Consider the following 14,482-nt stretch of genomic DNA (forward strand, 5'->3'; position numbering starts at 1 on the left):
AAAACCATCATACAAAAACCTCCCTCAGTCAGACTGAACAGAAACTGAACTGACTGCTGCAGCTGGAAGCTACTGCAGAGACTGATACACTTCACTGAGGACACACACACACACACACACACACACACACACACACACACACACACACACTATTATCACTTACACTCAGATGCTTTCAATCAGTAGAGACAGGTGAATTAAGTAAACATAATAGGTTATTACAGACTGAAGATTAAAAATATTAACAGATGATATGTTCTGGTTAGGTTTTAACAAAAACTCTTTGGTGCATCAACTCTGCAGGGAGATTTTAAAATAAATGGACATTCCTCGACAAAATAAGAGGGCCAGGCATCCCAAAAAACACAGGCAGTGTTTCATGCCATAATCTGTTATGAGATCAAACATAGTAGACAGCAATGGCAAATGTTCTTCAATCACTTGAATAACAACACTTTAAATAATGTGATGAATTCTAATCAACATATTGTGGGTCTGGATTAGTCTTCCGATTGTAGACGGATTTCATGTAGTATAACTGATTATAGAAGAGCAGATTTTTACACGTATCATGATGTAAGAGAACTTACCAAGCAAAGAGAAGTAGATTGAAAACAATTGGTTTCATGTCACATATGACCAAATGCCTTTATTGTACAGAGGAATTTAGAAATACTGTCCCATCTCTAAAAGACTGTTGCCCATTTAGCTGAGGTAATTAAAGACCCAGCTACTGTTGTAGAATGACAGCACTGTTCCTCATCCCTTGATTTGAGGTAAAGTATAACAAACTTTCCATATATAGTTCATTGTGACAAGTATGCTAGATGAGGAAAATCAGGCATATATATGAAAGCAGGTCACACAAAAAGAAGAAGAGGGACCAAAGGCAGGAGTTTATTTCGAAGCTGCCAAAGCTATCAAGCTTTTTTCCAGGAACTGTGGTGGCAGCGGGATCGTTGGCGGGAGTAGAGCTGCCGTCCACACTGTTTGCTCTCACCAGTAACTTGACAGATAACAGAACCGATGACAGTAACGTTATCGTTCCTGTCAATCCGAGTGGCTCTAATCAACAAACTGATGGAGATGATGCACAACTGGCGGTGAGTAACAGCATTTCTCCCTCCTCTTCTTCAACTTCGGATATTGCTGACAACAATAACAGTGAGACACATATTCTTGTAGATGAACCAGCACTCTGGCCCAAGCTGCTCACTGATAGAGAGCGCTGCTCAATGGTCAAAATAGGACCAGTCCAGGTCAACGATCAAGATTTTCCACAAAATGAAAAAGGGCTGCAGATTCACAAAGGCAAACTATTACATAGTTCTGAAAAATGGCGGAAGGGTGAACAGGTCTTGGTAAGTCTACAGTGAAAATGCAGACCATGTTTTTTGCTTTTAATGTCACCTTTTAGGAAAACAAAAACAACAACTGAGTGAGGAAGGATTTAATGACTGGAAAAACCTTGCAATGCGTTTAATCAACCATGAAAGGTCTGAAGAGAACAAGAAAAATGCTGATAGCTGGCAGCAGCTCTCACATCAGCTTGAGACAAAAACGACAATAGGTCATCAGAATCAGGACATAATTAAAGTTGAAGCAAAATGCTAGAATGAGATTTTATCCAGGTTAGTGACAATTATCAACTTCCTGTCAGAGAGAAACCATCATCTCCGTGGCCGCTCTGACAAACTTCATGAACCAGGCAATTGAAATTTCTTGGGTCAGGTTAAGTTAATGGTTCAGTTTGACCCTGTGATGTGTGAGCATCTCAGACGAATCCAAGCTAAGGAAGCCTCAGACACGTACCTGAGTAGTCGGATCCAAAATGAAGTAGTCTCACTTGTGGCCAAGTGCACAACACATGCCATTGTTGACCAAGTAAAAAAAGCCAAATATTATTCGGAAATAATGGACTGCACACCCGATTTGAGTCACAACAAGCAGCTCTCAGTTGTGCTGCGAATAGTAAATTGTGATTTAAAAAAAGGCATAGCAGTTCATGAACATTTTGTTGGACTCTCCTGGCCCATGATACCACAGGCAAAGGCCTGTTTGAGATATTTTTAGGGCACCTGGAAAAACTAGGTCTGAACCTTGCTAACTGTCGTGGCTAGTCATACGACAATGGCAGCAAGATGCAGGGCAAGAACCAGGGAGTCCAGAAGAGAGTGATAGATCTCAACAGCAAGGCCTTATGTGTTCCCTGTGGAAGTAACACACTGAACCTTGTTGTTGGTGACACAGCCAAGTCATCTTTGGCATTAGTCAGTGTCTTTGGTCTATTGCCGCGTCTCTAATCTCTCTTCAGCTCCTCAGTACACTGCTGGACCATCCCAGAGAACCATGTGAAGACCTTCACCGTAGAGAGAAATGGGATTCAACTCAGTTAAAACAGATGCCAGGGAAATTGCAGAGGAGATTGAGATAGAAATGAGCTGGCCAGAGGTCCGAAAGAGAAGAGCAAAAAAAATAGTTTGAATATGAAAGAGGAGAGGAAACACAGGGTACAGCAGAAGAGATCTTCGAACAAGAAGTTTTTTTTCCTCTTGTTGATACAGCCCTGGTCACTGTCAAAGAAAGGTTTTCCCATATGGAACATTTTTCCAGCTTTATGGATTTCTGTACTCCAAGGACCTGATGAAAAGCACAAAGGAGGCAAGAAGGCTAGGGGAATGCTGCCACAAATTAGAGCAGGCCACAGAAGATGTTGAAGCACAGGACCTGAGCGGGAGGTAGAGGGGGCAGTTCAGTCCTTCCCAACAGACACCATCAGAGATGCTAAATCATATCTGTAAGGAGAACATGGATGACCTGTATCCAAATTTAAGTATTACACTCAGGCTCCTTCTTACTCTCCCAGTTACTGTAGCTTCAAGTGAGAGAAACTAAAACTCATAAAAACATACCTGCAAACCACCATGACACAGGAAAGTTTTGGTGACATGCTATCTACTATGTTTCATCTCATAACAGATTATGGCATCTGCATTTATAAATAAAATGTTGGAATAAAAGACTGGTCTTCCCTTGCGGCTCTTTTGATTGAGCAGGAAATGAGAAAATCGATAGACATGAAAGATGTCATAGCAAGCTTGGCTGATGCTAAGGCTCGCAAAGTCAAGTTAATATAATAGTAACAGCCCAGTAAGACGGGAGAGGTAAAGAAACAGAGACTGAAGTGGTAAATGATGACATATTAGTTTAACAGTCAGTGTAATGTGTGTAATCATAACTGATCTTATTGTTTTGTATGCTATCCTCACTTTGTATGTGACACAAGATAGACCACAAGGCCCTGTCCAACCCCCTGGAGGAAAGGAAGGATAGTTACTTTTGTTCATCAGTTAGAGTATCTAATTATGCAATATAAGGTACATTAGACCGGTAGATGCAGGGGCCCCCAAATGGCTGTTCACCTGGAGCCCCCAAATAACTGACTTTTCCACTGCCTGGCCCAGGTAGAAACTGGTAAAATAAAGACACCATGGAATCTCTAAACTCAGGAGAAATGATGGATTGATTTGAACATGGACGGATTAGGATAACAACCATCTTAAGACGGTTGAATGTTCATGAATGTTAAGTAAAGCCTACCTTGAATAGCTTGAAAAGACATAATGGAACACAATGTATTCCTACTTCAATGTTGGTTAAAAACTTTTCTCTGAATACCACCAATCCATAAATTTATTCTTGGACTTATCTGACAAAACTCATGGGGAGGGTCCAGGTTGACATAACTGAACATTTTCATAGAGAGCCACTTTGCATCAGCAGCACCATGCTCCAGTGCTCTGGGAGAGTTTATAGTCCTGAGAGTTGAACACTGGATGACTGACAGCTGTCCTTCATGACAACAGAAGACACAGAAATCCTCCTCATCAAAAACATGACTTTGATCTGTGTCCTCATCTGGACTCTCCTCTGCTGCTGGGAGGTTAGGGTTTTTGTTTTTGTCTCTGTGTCCTCAGAGTCCAGAGGTCAGGTCACAGTGACTCAGCCTGGAGCAGTGAGCTCTGCTCTGGGAGGCTCCGTCACCATCAACTGTAGGACCAGTCGGGATGTTTATATTAATAAAGGTTTAGCTTGGTACCAACAGAGAGATGGAGAAACTCTGAAGATTCTCATTTACTATGCTAGCACTCGAGCATCTGGGATTCCAGATCGTTTTACAGGCAGTGGATCAAACTCTGCCTTCACTCTGACCATCAGTGGAGTTCAGGCTGAAGATGCAGCAGTTTACTACTGTAAGAGTTATCATGAAATCAACAGTCAAGTTGTGTTCACACAGTGAAAAACCGTTCTGACTGAACAGAAACTGAACTGGCTGCTGCAGCTGGAAGCTACTGCAGAGACTGATACACTTCACTGAGGACACACACACGCACATGCACACACACACGCACACACACACAGTTTTATCAAGCAGATTCATAATTTCCTCCATTGATGCTTTAACCACCAATAAACTTGTACTAGAACAAGTTCAATGACAAACTTGTTTCGGCAGAAAACCAGTTAATTCCTCCATCAGAGCTTCTCACCATGAAACAAATGAAACAGGACCCAGTTAAAAAAACAAAGATAGAACCATAAACTTATACACATAATTAAATAAGAAACATGGCACACAAAGAAAACAGTCTAACATTAACGATTCTCTGCCCTTCTTCTGATGTGAAGGCTTTTTCCACACGTGGCTAATGTTCAGCACTGTCCTGACTAAAGTTTGGACAGCAGTGACCTGTTCGTGATATGTCGGTTTAGCCAGTAGCAGCTAATGTTAAGCTGTGACCTGAAGAGCAATGAATTCAACCATGATGAATGCTGATCAACTCTTTGTAGGTTTGGATTACTCATCTCATTTTTATAGACCTGTTTCATTGAGTATAACTGATACAGAAGTGCAAATTCTTCTACACTTATCACGATGTAAAAGAACTTACCAAGCAAAGAGGAGTAGTTTAAAAACAAGAGGATTCATGCTAGATACAAGGAAATACACTCATTGGACAGAAGAATGTATACGAATAAATACCAGCCCATCTCTAAAAGCCTGTTACCTGTGTAGTTGAGGTAAATTGTAGTGTCTATATGTTTCTTGCACACCCCGGGCTCTAAGACAATAGGGTATAGTGAGAAGACAGGATGGGACAGGACCAGATGCTCCCCTATAAACAAGAGTGGGAATGCGAAAGTGCAAAGTTCCCCATGACCAGGAGCCTTGATCAGCCCTGAGGTGGGCATCAGAGATAAGCTACAGGAAAGGGCCCACACCAGACGTTCGGAGCTGACTCAACTATACATTGTCATGTAAGTAAAGAGAGACCATCCTGTCCACTTTAGCTGACATCAGCAAAGTAACACACACAAGAGTAATTTCATAGGGGTGTCAGGCAGAACCATCCTTCTTTTCTCCCATTGGACAGATGAACCCTTAATCCACCAAAGTGACCAATTAGGAGAAGTAGGTGGGTTTGGAAAATAGACTCTGAAAGAGGCCTGCACAACAAAGAAAGAGGGGTGGTAATTGGAAGATCTCCTCAGATCGAAAGCTCGATAGGATTTCTGATAGGGCAGAGGGTAAAGCATTTTGGCAGTGCTTTTGCCAGAGATTTGAGAACTCAGACGTGCAGCCGCACTCTGTTCGGACGGCGGCTTGAAATCTGTTTCAATAAAGATTGCACTATCATTCCACCCAGCCTGGCCACCGTGGAATTCTTTTATAAACATGATACACGCTGACACCTTTGATGAAGACAGCACAGAAACTACAAAATCAAGACCCAGGTGCTGTTTTAGGATTACAGCCATGTTCCTAATCTCATGAGTTTATTTCAGTTTGGAAAAAGCACCTTGGAATACTGATGAATATGCAGCCTGTTAAGATATGCAAGAAAATGTGTCCACAAACAATGAACCCAGAAGAAAAGACTGATGTGAACATTTAGTGGTGAGGAGATGAACTGTTGCAACGCTTTCAATCAGATCACATGATCCTCTTCTGTAGAGGTAGTTACCCAGTTTTCACCGAAATGTTACTACATGGACTTGAGACAAAGACATCTGTCGAACTCTAACTGATAAAGACTTCTATGTTTTCTGGATCTGCCCACATGTCCAAAACTTCTGCTAGGAATTTCATCAGCAAGAGCTCAGAGCACCTCAACAACTTTTCCGTCCACTTGCATCAAGCTCTGTGGCTCTGATGTCACTGCTGAGACGCCCATCGTCACAGGCGATGCCCACCTCCAACTTCTTCCTCCACCAGACCCTGAGCCACTGCATTCCCTCTCTCTTCTATCTTCCTTGTCCTCTCCTCAGGCCAAGCGCTCCTACTCCATGAAACATTTCCACTGGGTGGAAGTCAACACCTCCAATGCCTTGGAGTAAGAGTCAGCCTAGAGTTTCCAAGGGGATATCAAGAGTTAGTGATTAAGATGTTCCTGACTTCTTGAAATATTAACTTGTTTCTCTGAATGCCACCCACCTGAAAGTTTATTCTTGGATGTATCAGACAAAACTCATGGGGAGGGTCCAGGTTGACAGAACTGAAGCATTTCCATAGAGAGCCACTTTGCATCAGCAGCACCATGCTCCAGTGCTCTGGGAGAGTTTATAGTCCTGAGAGTTGAACACTGGATGACTGACAGCTGTCCTTCATGACAACAGAAGACACAGAAATCCTCCTCATCAAAAACATGACTTTGATCTGCGTCCTCATCTGGACTCTCCTCTGCTGCTGCTTCACAGGTAAAGTCCAGAGAATCAAACTCCTCTCCTCTATCAACATCCGTCCCTCTGAAATGAAGCCCACAAAACCATGATGCTGCTTTATGTTTTTGTCTCTGTGTCCTCAGAGTCCAGAGGTCAGATCACAGTGACTCAGCCTGGAGCAGTGAGCTCTGCTCTGGGAGGCTCCGTCACCATCAGCTGTAGGACCAGTCAGGATGTTTATTATAATGCCTTCGAGCCATCCCGCGGTTTACACTGGTACCAACAGAAAGATGGAAAAACTCCTAAACTTCTCATTTACTATACTACCTATCGAGCATCAGGGATTCCAGGTCGTTTTACAGGCAGTGGATCATACTCTGCCTTCACTCTGACCATCAGTGGACTTCGGGCTGAAGATGCAGCAGTTTACTACTGTCAGAGTGAACATAGCATCAACAGTCAGAGTGTGTTCACACAGTGAAAAACCGTCGTACAAAAACCTCCCTCAGTCAGACTGAACAGAAACTGAAGTGACTGCTGCAGCTGGAAGCTACTGCAGAGACTGATACACTTCACTGAGGACACACACACACACACACACACACACATACAAAGTTTTATCAAACAGATTAATGATGTCATACATTGTTGCTTACACCACTAATAAAGTTGTATTAGAACAAATTCAACGACAAACTTGTTATGGTAGAAAGCAAGTTAATTCCTCCATCAAAGCTTCTCACCATAAAACAAATTAAACAGGACCCTGTTAAACAAATAAAGATACTGTTGTTTCTGGGCTGTCTTCATCAAATGTGTCAGCGTGTAGTTTGTTAATAAAAGAATCTGCAGAGGCAAGACTGGGTGGTATGATAGAGCAATCTTTATTGAAACAGATCTCAAGCCTGCGTCTGAAACAGTGTGGCCACACCCTGGTATTCACAAGTTAATGGCAAAGTTATGCCCAATGCTTAACTCTGTTGCTGTCAATCCTCACACCCTGAGAGAGACCAAATGGTCTCTTAGTCCTTCTGGGGAAATGTATATGCTTGAACATCTCCCAACATCTGGCATGGGAGATAAGCTCAGTTTTAGTACTCTGTAGGGACCACTTCCACTAGCTAACCTTTAACATACACACAGAACTGATTAATGGCTGTGGGGGCTCCTGGTCTTGTAAACCCCACTCTGGCCACATTTCTTAACTCAACATCAGGAAAACAACTTGTCACCATTAAATCACAGCTCAGAATGTGTAGGAAAAACAGACATTACAATATAACCACAAACATAGAGACAGAATTTATTAGGAAGCATGGCACGGAAAGAAAACTAACAGTCTGACATCAATGATTCTTTGCCCTGCTTCTGAAGGCTTTTTCCACACATGGCTAATGGTCAGCAGTATCCTGAATGAAGTTTGGACAGCAGTGACCTGCTCGTGATATATTGGTTTAGCCAGCAGCAGCTAATGTTCAGCTGTGACCTGAAAAGCAATACATGAAATGATATGATAAATGCTGATCTACACTTAGTAGGTTTGGATTACTCATTTCAATTTCATAGACCTCTTTCATTAGTATAACAGATACAGAAGTGCAGATTCTTCTACGCATATCATGATGTGAAAGAACTAACCAAGCAAAGAGGAATAGTTTAAAAACAAGAGGATTCATGCTAGATATGAGCTAAACCGGCCACTATGACAGAATGTCCTCAAATATTTGCCTGTCACAAGTACGCTAGATAAGGAAAATCAAAGCCGGTCGCTATTCTAGAATTCACAGGAATTCATTCCTCCTAGCACAGGTAGACATTGGGAACAAAAACAATGTTTCAGTTTGAAAAAGCACCTTGGAAACTGATAAATATATAGCTTATTGTGATATGCAAGTAAATGTGTCCACAAACACTAAACCCAGAAGAGAAGACTGATGTCAACACTTAGTGGTCAGGAAATAAACTGCTGCAACGCTTTGAATCATATCACATGATCCTCTTCTGTAAAGGGAGTTACCCAGTTGTCACTGAAATGTTACTGCATGGACTTGAGACAAAGACATCTGTCCAACTGTAACTGATATAAATTCTATGTTTCCTGGATCTGCCCACATGTCCAAAACTTCTTGTAGGAATTTCATGAGCAAGAGATCAGAGAGCCTCAACAACTTTTCCATCCTATCCTGCAGGATTGTATCAAGCTCCATCCCTCTGAACTCAATGCTGAGATGCCCATCGTCCCTGGTGATGTACACATCTAACCACTCCGTTCGTCAGACCCCGAGCCCCTGGATTCCCTCTCTCCTCCATCTTCCTCCTCCTCTCCATAGGTCAAGTGCTCCTATTCCATTGAGCAATCGGCTTGGGAAAGCCTGTCAGGTGGAAACGCCGCCCGGTCAAAATCAACACCTCCAATGGCGTCGAGGAAGAGTCAGTAGAGACTTTTCCCAGAGAAATGAGGAGTTAGTGATTAAGATGTTCCTGACCTCTATGATTTGAATTTGTTTCTCTGAATAGCACCCATCTGTATGTTTATTCTTTCAAACTCATGGGGAGGGTCCAGGTTGACATAACTGAAGCATTTCCATAGAGAGCCACTTTGCATCAGCAGCACCATGCTCCAGTGCTCTGCGAGAGTTTATAGTCCTGAGAGTTGAACACTGGATGACTGACAGCTGTCCTTCATGACAACAGAAGACACAGAAATCCTCCTCATCAAAAACATGACTTTGATCTGCGTCCTCATCTGGACTCTCCTCTGCTGCTGCTTCACAGGTAAAGTCCAGAGAATCAAACTCCTCTCCTCTATCAACATCCGTCCCTCTGAAATGAAGCCCACAAAACCATGATGCTGCTTTATGTTTTTGTCTCTGTGTCCTCAGAGTCCAGAGGTCAATACACAGTGACTCAGCCTGGAGCAGTGAGCTCTGCTCTGGGAGGCTCCGTCACCATCAACTGTAGGACCAGTCAGAATGTTCATGGTGGGAACTGGTTACACTGGTACCAACAGAGAGATGGAGAAACTCCTAAACTTCTCATTTACACTGCTAGCACTCGAGCATCAGGGATTCCAGGTCGTTTTACAGGCAGTGGATCAAACTCTGCCTTCACTCTGACCATCAGTGGAGTTCAGGCTGAAGATGCAGCAGTTTACTACTGTCAGAGTTTTCACTATCCCAACAATCAAGATGTGTTCACACAGTGAAAAACCGTCATACAAAAACCTCCCTCAGTCAGACTGAACAGAAACTGAACTGACTGCTGCAGCTGGAAGCTACTGCAGAGACTGATACACTTCACTGAGGACACACACACACACACACACAAACACACACTCTTCTCACTGACACTCATTATTCACCAAATGTGTGAAACAAACCATGAATATTTGAACAGAAATGCCATAATCTGCTATGATATGAAACATAGTAGAACGCATGATACCAAAAATGTTCAAATGCTTGACTAAGCCAGCAATAGTGAATAGTCAGGAGTGACCAGAATAACTTCACCATCACTAGCTGGAGGACAGAAATGACCTGCTTGAGATTTAAAGACTTTACCTTTAATATATTATTGTCAGCTGTGACCTAAATATCTTAGCTGGCAACAGCTTGAGGAGAACTTACCTGCTAGACATTTAAATGCCTCAGACAGCAATATCAAATGGTCAGCAATGACTTGAATAGTAATACATTAAACAATATGATACATTCTGACCAACATAGTGAAGGTTCAGATTATTTGTCCAATTTTTGACCTACTTCATGTAGTATAGCTGATGATAGAACAGCAGAATTTTACATGCATCATGATGTACAAGAACTTACCAAGCAAAAAGGAGTTGATTACTACAAAACAGTTTTCATCCAACAGCCATAAGTGCATTGAATAGTGCTACTAAAGCATGGTTCTCACCACTTACCTTTGTCAAAATGGCTATGTGCAATTTTTAAATGTAATTTTGGATGTATGCATGGGTGCGTCTCCTATGTGTTTTTAGCATTAATATGCATACAGTAGACTTTAGTTATTTATCTATTTATGCATTTACTACCTCCTGTTGCACTGAATAAGGACTGCACTTAATTTCATTGAACCTGTTACAATGACAATAAAGATATTCTATTCTATTCTATTCTGAAAAGTTAAATAATTGACTGAATGACATAAACAGTCATTTCCATCCATAAAGACTCTGTCATGTTCGTGATGGTTTCATGTCAGTCTGATGCACGTCCCTTCAAGGACACAAAACTTAATTTTCTCTTAGAATTAATTAAAATTAGACAGATGACATTTTGAATGTAAATTGGAAATAAATTCATATAGATCAAAGAAGAAAGACTATGGAAGAATATCCACAGTCTTAAAACACTGAAAAAGTAATCAGTAAATGATGGAATTGTTATTTGAGTGACTGTGTCCTCATTTATCATGTACGTTGAAAGAAGGACATAGACACGTCACATTTATAATGAAAGTAATGAAATCTTTATTGTTGTAAAATGTTGTAACAGAAGCAAGAACACATTAATGTTTAGACATGTTTTGAGAAAGAGAGAAAGATTACTGCATCTTAAAAAATTACACTTTTAAACTGTGATCAATCTGGAGAAAGAAAAGAAGTTATCACTTCACGCAGATGATACTCTGATTTCTATTCATATTGCTGAATTATTGTTCTTATACTTAGATTTTTTCATTAAGAAAATAAGAAAACGTTTCAGGAACAAATTCTTCTTCTTCAAAACAAGATGATTGTAATGACAAAACTGTTTTTAAAAAATGTGTTGTTACCAAATTTAATGAGAGTAGATGAATCAGAAAACTCTGTCAGATAAAGTCAACAGTCTTAAAAACATTAAAAAGTAATCTGGGAAAAATGGATTTGGTTCTGATGTGACTGTGCACATTAATCTGAAAAATGTTCCTCATATATCATATATGTTGAAAAAAAAGGTCAAAGACACGTCACATTTATAATAAAGGTAATGAAATCTTTATTGTTGTAAAATGTTGAAACAGAAGCAAGAACACATTAATGTTGAAACATGTTGAGAGAAAGAGAGAACAGAGAGAGAGCTGAGAGCAGTATGAGAGTAAAACCAGCAGCAGAGTCCCAGTGAGTCAGGTCAGGACTGGGAACACTGGTCTCTCCTCAGTGTCTCTGAGACTGGAGTCTGGGAGCCCTGGGTGGCCTCACAGGTCACAGAGCCCACCTTCCTCCACTGGTCTGCAGGGAGCCTCAGGGTGCTGCTCCAGCTGTAGCGGCCGTCCTTCTCCAGCACCCCGGGGCTCCTGCTCTGCTCCCAGCTGCTGCTGCTGCTGCTGCTGCTGCTGCCGTCCACCTTCCAGGACAGACTCCAGTCTGAGGGGAAGCCCTTGTTGGCCAGACACATGAGCGTGGCCTTCCCCTGCTGCAGCTCCTCACTGGAGGGGGGCAGCACCGTCAGGGTGGGACGGACATCACCTAGGAGACACCAATCAGCTTAGAGGACAGGGACCACACTGCTGTCAATCAACCAGCAGACACTGGGACACCTTCACTGTGTGAGAGTTGATTTAGTCCTTTAAGGAGTTTCTGTCAGATGGTTTTTCTGCTCCACCAGTCACTCACTCACACATTGTTTCACTTCCCTTTAAGAAGCCTCTCATGCATATCAGCACAGAGAGAATCATCAAACAGAATGAGCTGAAATATATCAAACTACACTGGAAATAAAAGACATCAAACTTTCCCATCACAATCAGACAAACCTGAACTATATGTGACTTTAAAATATTTAGTGGACACATACACAAATACAGAAAATGAACCGACTACAATCAAATGTTGAACAAGAGGAGCGTTTTGAACACTACTATCATTGAGGTGAAGAATTACATCTCCTCTTACAAAAATTTGTAAAACAGGTTCACAGTTTTATCTTTTCTACACTTCAGGCTGTTTAAATGTCACTTTGACAGGAATGTGTAAAGAAATGTTTAGTAAAGCTGCTCTGAGTTAGCCTCCATGATAAAGGAGGAGAATTAAAACATGAAGACCAAAAGTGTTGGAATTGAAACAAGATATATTTATCTGCCTAAAACATCCAATACATGACATCAAAAATGAAATGAAATGACAGTATTTTACAAAGGATTTGTGCAGAAACTTACTTCCAACATCCAGTCTGGTTCCTCCACCAAAAGTCCACCACAGTGATACAAACTCATTGAGCCGCCGTACAAAAACCTCTGACTGTAGAGAGACACGGCTCTCTGACTTTGACACACTGAACTAAACCTACAAGCCCTCAAGGTGCAACTTTACTATTAAAGCATGAAATAATGCTTTGTCTACTGTCTTAACATTTAGTAATACTTGCAATAATTTTTTGAATTCATATTTCTGAAGCAAACTTTGTCTCTTACTGCAAAGTATTTGTGCAAAAATTAAGCATCAATGATAAAAACTGACTATTTTCCTTCTAATAAGAAAAAAAAGAAAATAGTGCCTGAAATGATAAAAACATTGAAACATTTGACTTACTTCCAACATCCAGTCTGGTTCCACCACCGAACGTGTACCACAGTGATACAAACTCATTGAGCCGCCGTACAAAAACCTATGACTGTAGAGAGACACGGCTCTCTGACTTTGACACAAACACACTCAACACAATTAGTCTCTGATTGTAAAATATGATCAGCTGATATGAAAAGTGACGATAACACAGAGCCACAGATTTACAGAATGTATGATTTTATTTGATATATGTTCATTTTTAATGAAACTTGATTTACTCTTCATTTAATTTAACAAGAAAGACGACATTGGGAAACACATTGTACAACAAGCATGAAGCCAAACTGTTATAAAATTGACACTGAAAATATCCTAATCAATACTTTAAGTGATTGATCCATTGATAAACAGCATGATGAGAGTAATCCAAGTCCCTGTTGGAGTCAGTCAGAGCATTTCCATAGAGAGCCACTTTGCATCAGCAGCACCATGCTCCAGTGCTCTGGGAGAGTTTATAGTCCTGAGAGTTGAACACTGGATGACTGACAGCTGTCCTTCATGACAACAGAAGACACAGAAATCCTCCTCATCAAAAACATGACTTTGATCTGCGTCCTCATCTGGACTCTCCTCTGCTGCTGCTTCACAGGTAAAGTCCAGAGAATCAAACTCCTCTCCTCTATCAACATCCGTCCCTCTGAAATGAAGCCCACAAAACCATGACGCTGCTTTATGTTTTTGTCTCTGTGTCCTCAGAGTCCAGAGGTCAGATCACAGTGACTCAGCCTGGAGCAGTGAGCTCTGCACTGGGAGGCTCCGTCACCATCAACTGTAGGACCAGTCAGGATGTTTATGGTGGGAGCTATTTAGCCTGGTACCAACAGAGAGATGGAGAAACTCCTAAACTTCTCATTTACTATGCTAGCACTCGAGAATCAGGGATTCCAGGTCGTTTTACAGGCAGTGGATCAAACTCTGCCTTCACTCTGACCATCAGTGGAGTTCAGGCTGAAGATGCAGCAGTTTACTACTGTCAGAGTCTTCACTAACCCAACAGTCAGTGGCTGTGCACACAGTGACAAACCGTCGTACAAAAACCTCCCTCAGTCAGACTGAACAGAAACTGAACTGACTGCTGCAGCTGGAAGTTACTGCAGAGACTGATACACTTCACTGAGGACACACACGCACACACACACACACACACACACACACACTACATAATTTCCATCTCAGTGTCTCACCTTC

General features: G+C 41.5%; 4 gene segments (V, D, J or C); 3 read left to right on the forward strand and 1 right to left on the reverse strand.

The window, feature by feature from the left end:
• Nucleotides 1-6,707: 6,707 nt before the first annotated feature.
• On the forward strand, nt 6,708-7,207 carry LOC115578398 (Ig kappa chain V region 3381-like). The segment is given in 2 exon segments: nt 6,708-6,759; nt 6,867-7,207. Coding segments are annotated over 2 exon segments (390 nt in total).
• A 2,239-nt stretch (nt 7,208-9,446) lies between these two features.
• LOC115578399 (Ig kappa chain V region 3381-like) lies at nt 9,447-10,073 on the forward strand. The segment is given in 2 exon segments: nt 9,447-9,498; nt 9,606-10,073. Coding segments are annotated over 2 exon segments (375 nt in total).
• Nucleotides 10,074-11,858: 1,785 nt separating this feature from the next.
• On the reverse strand, nt 11,859-13,325 carry LOC115578401 (Ig kappa-b4 chain C region-like; the record flags this gene model as incomplete). The annotated part of the segment is given in 2 exon segments: nt 11,859-12,196; nt 13,259-13,325. Coding segments are annotated over 2 exon segments (405 nt in total), but the record flags the coding sequence as incomplete, so codon positions are not given.
• A 506-nt stretch (nt 13,326-13,831) lies between these two features.
• Nucleotides 13,832-14,300, forward strand: LOC115578400 (Ig kappa chain V region 3381-like). The segment is given in 2 exon segments: nt 13,832-13,883; nt 13,991-14,300. Coding segments are annotated over 2 exon segments (345 nt in total).
• Nucleotides 14,301-14,482: the final 182 nt, after the last annotated feature.

The sequence above is a fragment of the Sparus aurata genome, chromosome 3, assembly GCF_900880675.1.
Source record: "Sparus aurata chromosome 3, fSpaAur1.1, whole genome shotgun sequence".
Lineage (NCBI taxonomy): Eukaryota > Metazoa > Chordata > Actinopteri > Spariformes > Sparidae > Sparus > Sparus aurata.